Here is a 15,972-nt window from a genome sequence, read left to right as displayed (position 1 = left end):
ATTTCCCCCAGAATTGCACTGTTTCTTCTTTGTTTGGTGTTTCGACATTTCTTGTAGTTTCTCCTTCTATGCTTTGGTAGAAACGTCTCTGATTCGACTGGAATTGGAGAGTCTGCCTGTGTTGTGTAATTCTGGCTTCGTATCTGCTAATCTTCTTTGACACTGCTGTTATTTGCTGCTTTATTATTTCCAGGACTTCTCTAATTTTCCTTGAATCTAGGTGGTATTTTTGGATCAGATACTGTTTGGTGTTTTCATTCTTCAGCTTCTTGTCTTTCATATCTTTCAGTTTACTAGCATCTGATCTAAGCCTGAAGATTTTATTTTCTAATCTAATCTTCCATTTAGGTGATGTACTACTTTCTTTTTTTTACAGGTCCATTGATCTTATATCCGAGCTCTTGTGTTGTTGTTGTTGTTGCTGCACTGTACATGAGTTGGTTTGTTTCTTGCAAATTATTGGTTGTTATTTCTGCAAGTGCAGCATTGACATCTTTTAATACCTGTGCAATTTGTTTTTTGGCCATTGTTTTTAGAGCTGGAAGTCGAACCCTGGTGGTTGTTTGGTTCATTTGCTCAGTTATTTTTTGCTTTAGTTCTTGTTACTTTTCTGTTAAACGGCATTTGGGTTTTTGAGGTGCAGGCAAAGGGTCGGTTGCCTGGCTTTGTTTTTGAAACAGTTCAGCAATAGTGGCATCCTCTATTTCCAACACCTCCTCCACCTGCGCCTGAGCAACTTCTTCAGTTGGTGGTAATTCTTCTTCCATATCTTGAGCCTGTGTTGCTCTTTGCAGTTCTTCCATCTCAACTCCTGTGAATACTTTATTTCTTATTATGAATCTTCTCTGGTCTTCTAGCCTTTGTTCTGTTATTTCTGTATCTGGATGCTTCTCTTTCCAAATTTGGTACATTCTTTTTAAATAACCTCTTCTAGTTGGACTAGACTTGTAATAGCAGATCATTATTTCCTTGTTGGCATTTTCCGTATATTTTTTCCTGGTTAAGCGACGTTTCTTCTAGTAACCTTGCAGTCTCCAGCCCTGGTTGCGCAACTGAAGATCCTGAGTCCTGTTGCCTACTTGCCACCAGATGTCCAGGGACTCCAGCACCTGGCGTGGTCCTTGTTGACCCGGGCGACGACCGATCTGTTATAGATTTATTAAAGTTACATCTCACCATATTGTTGATGGGAGAGGCATTCTTTGTCTGGTTCTTCTGGTGAGAACTGTCCAGTATGGTTGGACCTCTGGCATAGCTCTCACCTTCCTCAGAGCACGCAAGCCCCACAACCATGCCAAGGTAGTGCCTCACTGGGGGGGGATGATGATGATGATGATGATGATTACATTTATATCCCACTCTTCCTCCAAGGAGCCCAGAGCGGTGTACTACATACTTAAGTTTATCTTCAGAACAACCCTGTGAGCTAGGTTAGGCTGAGAGAGAATTGACCGGCCCAGTGTCACCTAGCAAGTCTCATGGCTGAATGGGGATTTGAACTCTGGTCTCCCGGGTCCTAGTCCAGCACTCTAACCACTACCCCATGCTGGCTCTAATGAATATCCTCCAGCACAATTAAAATCACAGCCAGTGGCTGAAGAGGAAACACAAAACAATAGAATCTCTCTAGATGTGCATATTATTTTGATGTTGCAACCAGCTTTTGTTCAGGTCTAATGTTAAAAACCTTCACATTTCAAATGGCCCTTGACAGTGCAAAGCATTGTCAGCGACTTACATGCTCCAGTTTCAGAGTGCACGAACACATCCTCTTGCAATCCTCTCCACCACCACCCCCCAACACACATTTCTAGGTAAAGTATGTTCTTGGCTGCATTTTAAGCCTTTACTGTTATAGTTTACAGGAAGTAATTCTTTGTTTGCAGTGTACTTTAACCTTGATTTAGCTTGACTTTTATGCCAGAGAGAGAGAGAGAGAGAGAGAATGATCACATGTATAGTAAACTACTGGATCAGGTCAATGCTTTTTCTTTTTACAAATCACACACAGAGATATATTTCATTTTTTAAAATCATACTAGCAGTGGATCAAGAATACTTTCATAGGCAATGACAGAACTCAATGATCTCAATTCTAATAACATTTCCTTCAAGTCAGTGTAGTCTTACTTTTAGTAAGTATTTTTTGAGTATCACTGCAATAAGTGTCTTTCTTAAAGCAACCCACGTTTTGATATATTCAAAACAAACTAGTTATTCTTTTTAAATTTCTTTGGGTGTCATTTTCTTCCTGTAAGGACGATGTGACTTGAGTGATGAAAGGGACTGTTCTAGTTGGTGGGTAAAGCGTTGTTTTTGATAGCAATGCCTCCCCATTCTACTTTTTGAAGCATTCTGTGTAACTGGACAGCTTACACACTCCTACACCAAAAAGAGGTGGTCCAGTGTCTCTGAGTCTATTTTACATTGTCCCCGAATGTACAGATTTAGCTTAAACATAGGTGGTCATTTAAGAGTTTTGCTCACAAATGCATGTACTTTCCCACCCAGTCCAAGATTATCATTTACAGCCCTGCTCCCAAACTCAACTTTCTTACAACTTGAGGAGATGCTCTCCTAAGTGCGTGCGTGTGAAAGAGAGGGTGGACTTTGAAGAGCAGGAATGTCTTTGGTTCTTTTGCTCTGGTTTCTTTTTTCAAAAAAATCTGATAAGACATTTATTACCGAGGCTGAAATGAGATAAACAGTTCTTTCTCTCTCTTCCTCCCTCACACCTTTAACAGCTCATGTCACAATAATCTGTATAGTGAGTAGTGGCACAAAGCTCCCATTTTCTGTGTGTTGTGAATGCGGACTAACCCTCACTGGAAATGTGTCACTTTAGCAGGAATTAGTTTGCCTGTTCTCTCCCCCCGCCCCCGCCAGGCTTTGGCTAGCTTTGTGAGCAACGGAGGGAGGGAGGGCTGTGGGGCACATGACACAGACCTCCCTATGTCGTCCTCTCCTCCCTCTCATGTCTGCCCCTGAGTTTGAAGCCAAACGATTTGTTTCACAAGCAATAAAATGACTCATTTTAATTTGTTTAGACTGAGGCTCCTTCCTTTCCCCATATTCCTAGCTTCCACTGCCTAAAACTAGTAGTGTGCATGGTTTTGGTCCGGTGCAATGGAAAAGCCCTTCTGACCGGTTCGGAAGTCTGGCGGTTCAGATGGGCGGGGGACTGTTACTTTAAGTGGGGGGTGGTAGTACTTACCCACCCCCCCCGCACCACTCTTCCCCCTGCGGTGCTGGTCCTTTGAAAAATCTTCTTGCGGCGGCAGAGTTCCTCCCTGACACCCCTGCCCCCGTCATCGTTCCTTAAGGGTTAAAGAGAGTAGAGCTAGCGGCATGCATGCTCCCTTCGCGGCACGTGCGCTCATCTCTGTCACTGGCGTGTGTGCGCCACATATGTCACGCGTGACGTATGCGTCGCGTGCGCCCCAGCGACAGAGACGAGCGCACGCGCCATGAAGGGAGCATGCGCGCCGCTAGCTCTACTCTCTTAACCCTTAAGGAACGACGACGGGGGCAGGGGCGGCAGGGAGGAACTCTGCCGCCCCAAGAAGATTTTTCAAAGGACCAGTGCCGGAGGGGGAAGAGCGGCGGGGGTGGGTGGGTAAGTACTACCACCCCCCACTTAAAGTAACAGTCCCCCCCGTGCCGGACCGGGGGAATTTCGGACCGTGCACACCCCTACCTAAAACTAACAGTTCTAAAATCAACTAACTACAAGCACAAACCCCTAAATAATTATTTTTTAAAAGGGAGGGGGGATTTGGTTCAAACTGGTCGTGATATGAGAGCAAATCATCATCAACAGAATCACAAGCGAAAACATATAAGGTGGGGTGGGGACACTCGAAGGCTGCCAAATCCCTCTTATACAAGTACCCCTGTTGAAACAAGTAGTTTGGAAGAAACTACTACTCACAAAACCGAAGCCTGCCCATTCCGCTGCTTACTAGAGCAGAGCAAGCTCTCCGTCCTAGAAGGCAGAACGAGGAGAGTGCTTGTGGAGGGGGCAGATGTGAGAGGGAGGGAGGAGGCGGACGGCGGACGGTCTGTGTCATGCTCCTAAATCATGTCCTCCGTTTGCCGCCCCACGGTCCTCCAATGCCCTTGGAACCCTGTCGCGATCGCCCTGAGCAGGGCCGCAGCACCCCACTGGGGCCTCGGGGCAGGGGGGGAAGGCATGAGCAGCAGCAGGCGAAGTGGAGCAGGCACCAACCACCGGCACGCACTGCTTCGAATGGCAGCAAAATGGCCATGGGGGAGAGGAGAGAGGAGCAACTGACTGAGGGTGCTTCCCGGGCGGTAGCCAGGGCTGGGCAACAACAAGAGAGAGCGGGGGGTGGGGGGTCACTGCTGCTGGCATCCGTTGTGAGTCTGTGAAGAAGGGGAGAGCACAGCACCTCCGCCCCCCCCCCAAGCAGTCGTCGTTCATGTGTAGGGGCTCTTCGTCCGAATGGTGGCTAAACGCATGCCCCCAAGGAGGAAATATTCAGAACAGAGTCTAACATGAAGTGCCCGCCCAAGTCGAGGGCTCCTGAACATTGTTCTAGCGAAAAATATGTCTTTCTCCCTCTGCTTTTACACCACTGGCAAACATCTCCATTAAAAAAAAGGCAGGGTGGATAACAGGCAAACAAATTCCTGCTAAAGTAAGCATCCCACTCTCAGCAGCAGATGATCCAAGAGTCCCCCCCCACCGACTCCAGACTCCATGGACACACACACACACTACACAAGAGAGATAATCATATCTTTATATTTGAGAGCAGTTTACACTTACTAAGTTTGGACTCACTGAGGGAGTGTGTAAGTCTGTACAAGATGAATCAGTCAGCAACAACTCAATGGAAAACAGGAATCTCTAAATCCAAATCAACTCAATGAACGTAGGCCGGCAGCAGCACACACAGCATGAGGAACTACCGAACAGGACAGCACCCAGCTAGTCTCTCTCTCTCTGTCCAACCCACATGGTCGTCTCTTGCATGAAGGCTGGCATGCGCTGATTCTGGGGTGGGGGCGCCGCACACGCTCTCCAGCCAATCAATGGGAGAGCTCCCGCCCGCCAACCCAGACTCAAATCTCGCAACTTGCACCTGCGGGAGTGGGGGGTGAGGACAGTGGCAGCAGCGGGCCTGCCCGGCAGTGCCCACTGGAATTGAAGTTGGGGGAATAAAAATTTTTTACAAAAATATTTTTGTGTGCGTGGTGGTTGGGGGCGGGCCATGGCAGCCATTTTGCACTCCCTGCCGCTGGCGCCCAGGGTATGGCAGCCATTTTGCGCCCCCTGCCACTGGTGCCCAGGGCACGTGCCCTGCCTGCCTCCCCCTGGTTACACCTCTGATTGTGAGACCAATATGTAATCTACTTTTACCTCTAATCGCACTAAAAAGAGATCCAAAATGGCCATACTCTGTGTGTGTGTGTGGGGGGGGGATATTGCCAGTGAGGAAAAAATGGTTAGTATTTATACAGTGACTTTTATGAAGTGCTTAACATTTATGTAGTGCTCCATATATTATCTCAGGGGCTCTTTCAACATCCCTGTAAGGTGGGCCAGTATTGCAGGGATACCATATGATAGAGTGGATGTTTGGCAAACAGCTAGGGAAACCATAGTGGTTTGCCTAATAGCATACATGAGCTCATGGCTGAGCTGAGATCTGAACAAGTGATTTCTGACTTGCAGCTCAAGTTCTCCTATGCCATATCGTCTTGCAGATATATGCTAGTGGATAAAGGAAGTTGGACTGAACCATTAATAGTCATAAACTTGATTCTGAAAGCCTTGCTCCAGGATCAGATTTTCATGTAATACACACATTTGTCGACTTTGTTGCAACAGTTTGCAATACAGAAGCTCTGCCTCAAGGCATTTTTATTACTTCGGAAAGCGCATAACTCTTCTCCACTGCCTGCCCCAATACAGGTGGCACCCTCATTTTCATTGTGACTGCTGTGGTATAATTCCAGTATGAGAGAGCTTTAAAAAATGATGGTTGAAGTGCTGAATAAGCAGCAAAATTAGCCTCCACCCCACCAGAGCCCTGCTAGATGCGAGCTTTTCGTTTAGCTTTGTTTTGTTTTTCATTCTTTGTAGGCTGTGTTCTTCCTCTCGCTTGCATTGGTGCATGCATCTGTAGCCAGCGGTATGTTTTTAAAAGGGGCAAACAGTAGCTTTACTGCCTGATTTCTCCCTCCAGCCTGTTCCCTGGAGGAAGCCTCCCCCACAAAAGGCTCCCCCTCCTTCTGTTCTGAGGTAACGTAACACTGTATCGTTGCCACTGAAAGGGGACTTCCATGAGTATTGCTGCACAAAAAGAGCCCTGTGTCTGTGTAAAATGAGTGTCAGCAACTAGGCAAAAAAAATAAATAAAAATGATATGATTCAGCCAGAGTTCAACATGTTCTTGGGAGTGTTAAGCACCGGAATCCCTCAAGAAACATGATCAAACATGTACTTAAGAATGTACATGTTCTTTGGCTGTAGTCAGGCAATGGAGGCGGAGCCAGTGCTTAAATTCTAAGAGAGAGGTACTGGGGCTTTAATCTGAATGGGATATATACCTTCTGTTTGTAAGTCTTTGCTGTTTGGTTCCTCAATTAAAACCACGGCTGAAAGGTTCAAAGAGGCACCTTTCAAAATGGTGGCTCTTTTATATTTAGTAAAGGAAGAGCAACTGTCCTGTTCAATCTTGGCAGAAGTTGATGGTTTCTCCAGAGGCTGTTGCTGATGTGTCCTTTGTGTTTCTTTTTAGATTGTGAGCCCATTTGGGACAGAGAACCATCTTCATTATGTTTTCTTTGAAAATGACTTTCAGAACTGTTGTTGAAAAGACATATACAAGTATTAGAATTAATAAGAAGTGTGTGGAGAGGAGGGAGGCTTCATTTGCTCTGTGGTGGTGGTGGGGAAAACATTTCTGCATATGCACGGAGGCATTGATTATTGTTTAAATTTTCTTTCTGCTTAAGAATTCTCTACCATAGATTTACTGATGGAACTTAGGGTTGTCAATTCTTGCTATGCCTTCTCAGCAGTAAAATGGGACCCGTCTCCTCTAAAGAGTATACAGTGCAAAGTAGTGCATATTTGTTTCCAGGCAGTCCTTGACTTCAGACACTTCAAGTTGAGATGAATGGCACTTAAGACATTTGCATGTTGCCACCTTGTTGCAACTTTACAACACTTTCCAAGGGAGGGTGGCTCTGCTAGATGGCTGCTGGTGTTCTGGTAGAGGAGAAGGAGGCAACAATAACAGCTAAGGTTCACATTGTCACAAAGACTCGTGGTGCTTGTGACTGCTGTTGCTGCGGCAAAGGGACTGGCTTCCTTGCCCATCCAAGAGGCCCCCCCTTACTGATACCACTTTAGTGTTCTCTCTCTGTTTTTCCCCCATCTGTGTGTGGAATGAGTTTTCTTCTGTGCGGCAGTATCAAGGCAGTGTGTGCACATGTGCATTCAAAATGGGGCCTTCCCAGTTCAACCTGAGTGGGATCTAAAATTAACTGAGTGGATATCAACAAATGTGTGAGCGTGCGCATGTGCACACGCCTTAGAGGGAACACTGCTTCCATTCCTCCTGGCTCAGTTACTGCGTTGTGACAGTAGGAGAGGCATCCCAGTTCATTCCCAGTTCACATGCCACTTCTCACCCACCCTTTCCCCTTCCTTGTGTAACCATTGTCCAGGAGGAGGAGGTGGAGATGAGCTATCCAATGCTTCCCATGCTTCCACAGAAAAGTGAGAGAGAGCTGGGAAGGGATTCTCCACCATCACTGCTATGCACCACCCAGAGCCTCTGGATGGGGCGGTTTATAAATGTAATAAATAAATAAATACTGTGTGTGTCTGCACAACTGTGATTTGACGGCACCAGCTTTGACAGTAGGAGGAAAAAGAATGAGGAGAACCAAAACCCCATTTACAATATTGTTTCCTCTGGGAAAATAGGTTCTGAGTTACAATGTTTCTACCTAAGGCAGTTTTCAGGAACCAATTGTGTCATAAGTCTGAGGACTTCCTGCAGTACAACTTGCCTTGTAGTCTGTAGCTTGCCTTGCTGCTTTTGTAGCCATCAGATTAAAAGCACTTGTAACTCTACTTCTTATCTTTGTATTGTTTTGGCCTTGTGGTTGTCCACCAGACCATGCTGCTGGGCTTCAGACTCTGACCCTAGCTCGTTCATTCATGCTTAAGTGTCCCTGTTTTAATCTGTGAAATGTTGGAGGATATGGTGCCCAAACAGCATCTGTATACTTATCCTAATCCTTGCTATTTTGACCTGATTTTAGGTTGCTTTTGCTTTCAGAATGGGAACCTAATAGATTCCTGCCCAGCCTGGCTTGTTCACCCTTTGAGCTTATGCCCCATTTGTGCTCAAGATTGAAATAGTTGGGCTTACTTAGTAGCCTATTTTAACAGTTCAAATTAAATTGATTTAAATATTTGGCAGATGGTTGTATAAACAAAGACAAGCAATTTTGCTTGACCCATGTCCCTACTTCCGAAGGTGATCAGTTAAAGGAAAGACTGAGCATATCCTGAATTCTGTATATTTTTTGTAAATTTAATTTTGCTCTTAGCGCCAGTTCATGCACTTCTTAAATATAGTGTTTCATTTGCCTCACTTATTTCTTGTTGCTGCATACAGTATGTGACTTTTCATGGTTATCAACACACTTCAGGATCAAAAAGGGTAGGGAGAAGTAAAGCAGAGAAACAAAGGATTGAGAGCCAACAGAAGTGACACGGTTCTCCTGTACAAAGGTCCCTTTGACCAGAAGCCATTTTCAAAGCTGCCTTTTGGTTTCCCAGATTTACTGCATAGCACACAATTCCCCCCTCTATAGCCTAAAATCTAAAAACTTATGTTTTAATTGTATAAAGAAAGATGATCATATCAAGAACCCATAATATTGTGCAACATTGAACATGTGTAGAATATGAACTGTGTTTCTTTTTTACATACTGCATTTGATGTCCCTTTTAAATAGAACTGACTTCAGCATAGGAATGGAATGCAGGAGAGGCAAACAGAATGTGGAAAGAGGGCTGCTAGTTTCTATACTTAGAAAAAATCAATTTGTTTAAATTGTTTGCTTCATCAGGTAGAACCTGACATGTAAACGAAGTTTCAACAAACAACCTTTTATACAGTATTTTGAATTTTGTACCCTCAGTGTTCACCACAAGACCTGGCTGGTGTTTGTCAAATTTGACCAGACAAACCCTATATAGCAAGATGTGACCAAAGCCTAATGAGAATATTTTATTTATTTATCTGACATATTTGTATACTGCCCAAAAGTTAAGTCTCTGGGCAGTTGGATCTAACTCTTGACTTACTCTTTTTTTCACAGGCAGAAAGAAAAATCCAGGGCTGAAGATTCCTAAAGAAGCATTTGAACAACCGCAGACAAGCTCCACGTATGTCTTGAAATCACATTGCGGTGGGGCTGAGGTTGGAGAGGGGTTGACCTGATTGTATGGAGGGAAGGGTTATTCATGGAGTTGACTAATCATAGCACAACCATTCATTTGGTTCACACATTCTGAGTGACAAAACAACCAATTATTTATTTCTACTCTTCCTGAGCTTAGAAGGATGGAGCAGTGATTCCCAGCAGTGTCAGCAACTGTGCAGCCACTCAGTGTTACTTTTACATAATTTACATACAGGAGTCTCTGCTGGCATTTTTTGGCATTCTCAGATGTCAAATTGCACAGGTAAATCTTGCAAGATGCAAGGGTAGTGAATATAGGGCAGAATGTACACTGTGTCTCACGCTAGAAAATTTTTCAGACTTTTCCTGACATTTCTCTTTCCTGTTGTGAAAGAGAAACTCAAGTATGTAGTACACTGCTCTGGGCTCCTTGGAGGAAGAGCGGGATATAAATGTAAAAATAATAATAATAAGAAGAAAATATGCTCATCTTTTAGCCTAACCATATTTACTTGGAAATACATCTCCTTGATTTCAATTAGATGTGGATTAAATCTTAAGAAAGATTACTTCAGATCCATGAAATTTGCTGTCTTGCTTGTAACGTGAGGTTTCTGTGACAATTCAACAGGCTCTCATCTTGTCTCAAGCTAGAGAGGTTTTGTCAAGCTGGCCTTTTTCTCTAATGTGTCCTGTCTGTTAGCAGACCTGGGCAACACCCTGTTGTTTCTCTCTTCCATGCTTGCTTGCTTGCCTATTTATTTGATTGATTGATTGATTGATTGATTGATTTTTATACCGCCCTTCCGAACTGGCTCAGGGTGGTTTGTATGGTGCTTGTAGCATGCCTTTCTCTCAAAAGAAAAGCCTTTATCTCAAATGTCTGTTTGAATTCAGTCCTCAAGGCTAAGCATTTGCAATTCCCTTCCCTCACATCACCTACTGTTCATCTCCCTTCACAACCAAGCATCCAGAGCAATGAAGTGAAACTTGATTTCTACCACGGACCTTATGCTGCTGTTGCATATGATGTGATGACTTTAGTTTTCTTCTGGAAAGCAATTTTTCTGATTTCTTACCTCTTTGATCTCTCAAGAGGCTCTGTATAATTGACAGATATCGGAGACTGCAACAGTATAAATCACCATGCCTTAGCATCTCAGTGTTGGCATTAAATATGGCTGTTGAAGGGGTCATTGTAGGCTGTAGGCCACCTAGTCCAACCCCCTGCTCTATCCTGGAAATCTAGAATTAGAGCATCCACAACAGATGACTGTTTAGCCTCTGCTTAAAGACTTCCATTGTTGGAGAGCCCCCAGTGGCAACTGTTTCCATTGCTGAACTGCTCTTACCATTTAGAAATTTTTCGTAATGTTCATCTGCCTTCCTGTATATCTACTGTAGTAGATCGAGTACTGGCCTCTGGGGCAGTAGCGAACTAGTTTTTGCCCTCTTCCATGTGACAGCCCTTCAGGCACTTGAACCACTGTTTATTAATCTGTGACAGAAATAGCTAAGACTAAGGAGAGCACCATGTCGTCTTTTCTCTAGCCCACCCATTTTGGGCTCACTTCGCATTTGTAGCCAAATAGTCCTATCTAGTACCTATCTGTGCTTATCAAAATTGGCCCTCCTGAAACCCAAAGTTCACACGTGACTATGCTCTCCTTGAGCTTTCTATAAAATTAAGAATTCCAGCATGACATAAGACAGGAGGGTCTAGAATACTGCCATACTTCCATTTGAGTATGGAAGGAGTTTGGTTGGAGGAAGTGGAGGGTGCAATACCAATATGCCCCCATATGCATCTACACATCCACAAAGGTCTCTGAGGGAGGACCTTCTTCATGCATTGCAGTCTTCTGAGGTAGTTCTTGGAGATGTGTGAGAGGGAGGGCCCTATCTCTTGCAGCACCCAGAATGTGGGATTTCCTACCCTGAGAGGTTTGTCTATCTCTTTTTCTTCTGTTGTTTTGGTGATGACTGAAGATGTCACTTCTTTACCAAGCTGTTAATTTATCTTTTATATGTTCACAATTTTTGCTCCTTTATTGGTTTTATCTGCTGCTTTCTGCATTCTGTTTTTCTGAATTATTGATTTAGAATCTTAGAACGTTCATGTTGGAAGGGACCTTGGAGGCCTTCCAGTCCAACACCCTTTTCAAAGCAGGAAACTGCTATAGCTGCAGTATCACTTGTTCTAACTCTGTTTGAAATCCTCCAGCAAAGGAGAACCTACCACTACACGAGGTGGATTGTTCCACTGTCAAACAGCTCTGACAGGCTTTAGATATTTGAAGACTGATGTTACATCTACTCTTAGTCTTCTCTTCTCCACACTAAACATACCCAGTTCTTTTAACCATTGCTTATAAGGACTTTGTTGCCCTCCTCTGAAGGCATTCCAGTTTATTGTCCTTAAAATGCAGGACCCAGAATTGGAACTGGCAAATGGTGGGTTTGATTTTTGACTGCTGTACACTTCAATTTTGGAAATGGAAAGGTAAGGTGTGTATGTATATGTATATATTAAAAGCAGTGATTTTGTAGATTGGTCAAATTGTACTAAATTCCCAGAGCTCAGCTACTTAGGCATGGAGAAGGATTAAAGCTAGGGCTGCCAGCTGATTAACCACCCATCTTTTAACTAATAAATCAATTTCCTATAGTACTTTATAATTATAAGTCTTTTTAAAAGGTTTCTTTGGTGGGCCCAAATGTGTCAATATGTGGTTGCCACCATAAATGGCCATTGCATTCCTTCCTCTTCCTTTGTAAGATCTAATAGAACTTAGGGCCAATTTGGATGCTACATGGATGATACAAAGTATGTGTGCCGTGAGTGCACACATCCTCCTCCTCCAATGCACCAGGGCTATTCCTAATATGTGGGGCTTGGATGGCCGTTCATCTAAACCATTCCTCTAGAAATAGTTGTTTAAACCTTTCTGTGTGCACTCATGATACCTACACATCCTAATCCCATGTGCTGGGGCTGGCAGATGAAGTATCATCCAAACTGGTTCATAGTGTTGTGACATCACAATGTTCTGTATCTTCCTGGCTCTGCTCTACAGCATTGGCTGTCAGTGCCAAGAGCAGGGAATGAGAGAATTCTGGTGGCTGTTTTGAGCAGTAGCCTCATGTTTACCATAATGTCTAGATTCGCTTTGACAAGCTGTAGAAGGTGTAAGATAACTTACAATTGAAAACACAAACTTCACCATTCATTGTTAGAAGGAAAGCTTCCTTTTAATTATTGACGTTTGCAGCTCTGAGAGATGCAAACTTAAACCTTTCAATTACATATTGGCAAAACTCAACAGTCCACTGATTTGTGTGTGTATGTATGTCTATAATGCCCCATCAGAAATATAACATGCGCTGCAATGTAGCATTTGTGTCAGACAGCCAGAGGGCACATCGAAGCTTTGGATTTACCTTGGCAGCTCAGCTTAACGCCTTCCATTTCTCTGTGTCAGCCTGTAGCTTGGCTTTTTTAGATATATTACTTAGTACTACTTTCAGAAAGAAGCATGACTGACCCTTTATGTCCCACTATAAAGAAGGGATTCATGGCAGAACTCAGCACTGCTCACCTTAGTCTTAGCTATTTCCGTCACAGATTAATACAAGATAAATAAAGTCTATTCCTGGCTCCCTATAAATAGAAGGGGTTTTGTTATTTATGTAGAAGATGTCTGATCTTATTCAGGGTTATCTGTTAGCTCTTTCTTGCTGCATTGTGTAATCTTTTATAGTCCTATTTTCTCTCAGTACCTTTGGGAAAACCTAGCTTCACTTTACTGGTTAGCCCTGTTCCAGCATCTAAAAATAAAAAGGTGCTCTACACGAGTAAAGTGTCCAAAGCACATTTGGAAGTGCCGCCTGGCGTGTCACTCATTTCTTCGCCTGTTCTGCTCTTGGTTATGGTGGTGTTTGTCTGAAGAGGCAAATGCTGTATCTGTGATGGCAGGTAGGGATGTGCATGAATCGATTTTTTGTGATTCGATTTGAACTGGAAACTGATCATATTTGATTCAAGTTGGATTCTATTCTGTTTGGATTTGGCCCACTTCTAAAGGTCCTGGGGCAACAAATTTGGGGGGTGGGTAAGGTCCCCATGGGTGCCACCTACCACCCAAATTTTAAGGCAGTAGAGCACTTAGTTGATTTTTAATGATTTTTTAAAAGTTTTTTTCTGTTTTTTTAATATTTCCACCATAGGAAATATGGGGATTTGAAGTTGCCCTATACCTAACCCTAACATGGATGCTCAGCTTATTTTTTTAATTTATTTATTTTTTAAAAGCTAGGCTCTAGCCCTTGTAGAAGTGGTACTCAGTTTGTTTTTTAGGAATATTGATGTGTTTAGATTCTTTTGTGTCTTCATTACACACCTTCACTACTTCTGTTCATTTTGACCCCACTGTTTTCTTGGTGGGGGGTGGGGAATTAGTGGCATCCCATGTGTCAACTACCGCCTGACCTGCAAGTCACTGGGTACTCAGTTTATATTTTAGGAATTATTGAGGTGTTTAGACCCATTGGTGTGTAATGAATCCTCATAGGGATTCATTATGAGGAAAAGTTATTAGACACCAAATAATCCAAACACTTAAAAATAATGACCGCACATTTTGCTCTATAACTCCACTTCTACAAGGACTAGAGCCTAACCTTTTTTTTAAAAAGAAAGAAAGAAAGAAAGCTGGGAATCTGGGGGAATTAATAGGAGGACCTCAAATCTCAAATCTGGCACAATTCTAGTTTGAACTTGCCCAGCAGTGTCTGGGTAGATTTGTTTCGAGCTTGAATCACATAATTGACCAGATTCGGGTCAAACTGATTCTATTCCAAATCGATTCGCACATCCCTAATGGCGGATGCTTCTGTGATCAGCAGCCGAGGGCCTCTTCAGACAAATGAGGTAACTGTGAAGAGTGCTGGCGGGCGGGCGGGCAAGCTGGCTGGGACTTCCGGTTCGCTTTGGGATGACTTTACTAGTGTACAGTTTCTTTTTTTAAAAAGTGTGAATAAGACTGTTGTCTTATTGGAAAATGGGATAACAGAGGATACTAATTGCTGTGTTATTAGCATGGCATGCTGTCTTAACAATTAAGATGTTCTTGGACTAAAGGAAAATTATCACTTGAGGACAGAAGTCCATATAGGCAGATAGACACAAACTACCAGTGCTTGTATGCTGAAGTATATATTGTGTAGTTCAAATGCGGGCAAGTCTGTGTGTAAAATATAGTAGGTCAAATGAGATAAAAGCTGAATACAAGATTAACTATGATTCTTTGAAGTGCAGGAGCTAATTCTGTTCTGCATACAGACTGCCAATAATGTATATCCACCCTGCAAGGGAAGATAGGGTGAAAAGTCCATCCCAAGACGGTGTTCCTGTCAATGTGCTTGCTTGTGTACTCTTCTTCTTTGCTGTATTGTAAGAAATAGGGCAGGGTGAACTCCTTCACCCCCACCCATGCATGAGCAGAAAGTGCTTCTGTAGGCACATGGGCAGGGAGAGAGAGTCCCTGGCAGTTTTTAACTTCCACTTGCATCTCCTTGTACCACATTGAAATAGTCTTCAGAGGGTCTCTAGACCTGTTAGATCACTGGAGTCCTTTCCTACTTTGTGCAATTTATGGAGGCAAAGTGGGAGTGTCAGGGAGGGCTTCAGGGTCTGTTCCAACAAGGATACCATGTGTACCCAAATCCGAGATGAGGTTTCCTCCCAGTTCTTTTCTGTTAAGTGGGTGGGTTGGGGTATGTCATATTCTGAGTCCTCTTTCTTTTGGCAAAATACAGGTATAACTTGTATTTAACCTTTCTTTTAAGGCATTGTCTTAAATTCAGAGTCACTTTCTATTCAGGTAATTACGGTAGTCTGTGATCAGTAGACAGGAAGCATTTTTTGACCGTTGGGATGTTTGCCGCCTTCTTCCTTGATATGGATAAGTCCAAGTTTCTCTTTTAAAAGTGTTTGCAACGTTGTTCATGAGAATTAAAACTCCTACCTATATTCTGAATGTTATCTGTGAAAATCAGCCTTTTCACCCTTTCTGGACATTGTTTACAACTGTCATCTAAAGGGAGTGAGTATATTTTTAAACACACTGAATAAAAAAATTTAAAGGACGCCCCTCCTGCATGAACCTTGTAACGTCCCAGTGGCTTACTTGCCAAGGTGAAAGTTTACACAAAGGAACTGTAATACCATCAGCACAAGGTAGCAGGTCTATAGTCATGTTTAGTTGCAGGGCAAAGCACATTTGACACAGCATTCTTGCTTAAGCTAAAGAGGTCTGGGTCTAGATCTGGTAAGTTCCTGGATGCAATACCCTCTAGGAACCCCATGTATGCTGCTTCTATGGAAGAAACATGGACACAAGTGAAACAAATGTGTCACATACAGTGAGGGAAATAAGTATTTGATCCCCTGCTGATTTTGTCCGTTTGCCCTCTGACACAGAAATGACCAGGCTATAATTGGAATGGTAGGTT

At 43.3% G+C, this 15,972-nt stretch overlaps 1 protein-coding gene across 3 annotated transcripts in view; it reads left to right on the top strand.

Annotated features, from left to right (window-relative positions):
- MAP2K6 (mitogen-activated protein kinase kinase 6) overlaps positions 1–15,972 on the top strand; it is a 147,166-nt gene that overhangs the window by 66,803 nt on the left and 64,391 nt on the right. For all 3 annotated transcript variants that reach the window (XM_053297359.1, XM_053297358.1, XM_053297360.1), the window contains exon 2: positions 9,376–9,442. In XM_053297359.1, the coding sequence (XP_053153334.1) occupies positions 9,376–9,442 (67 nt within the window). The remainder of the gene's footprint in view (positions 1–9,375; positions 9,443–15,972) is intronic.

This window comes from Hemicordylus capensis, chromosome 2, assembly GCF_027244095.1.
Source record: "Hemicordylus capensis ecotype Gifberg chromosome 2, rHemCap1.1.pri, whole genome shotgun sequence".
Taxonomy (NCBI): domain Eukaryota; kingdom Metazoa; phylum Chordata; class Lepidosauria; order Squamata; family Cordylidae; genus Hemicordylus; species Hemicordylus capensis.
This window is presented reverse-complemented; position numbering and strand designations above follow the sequence as displayed.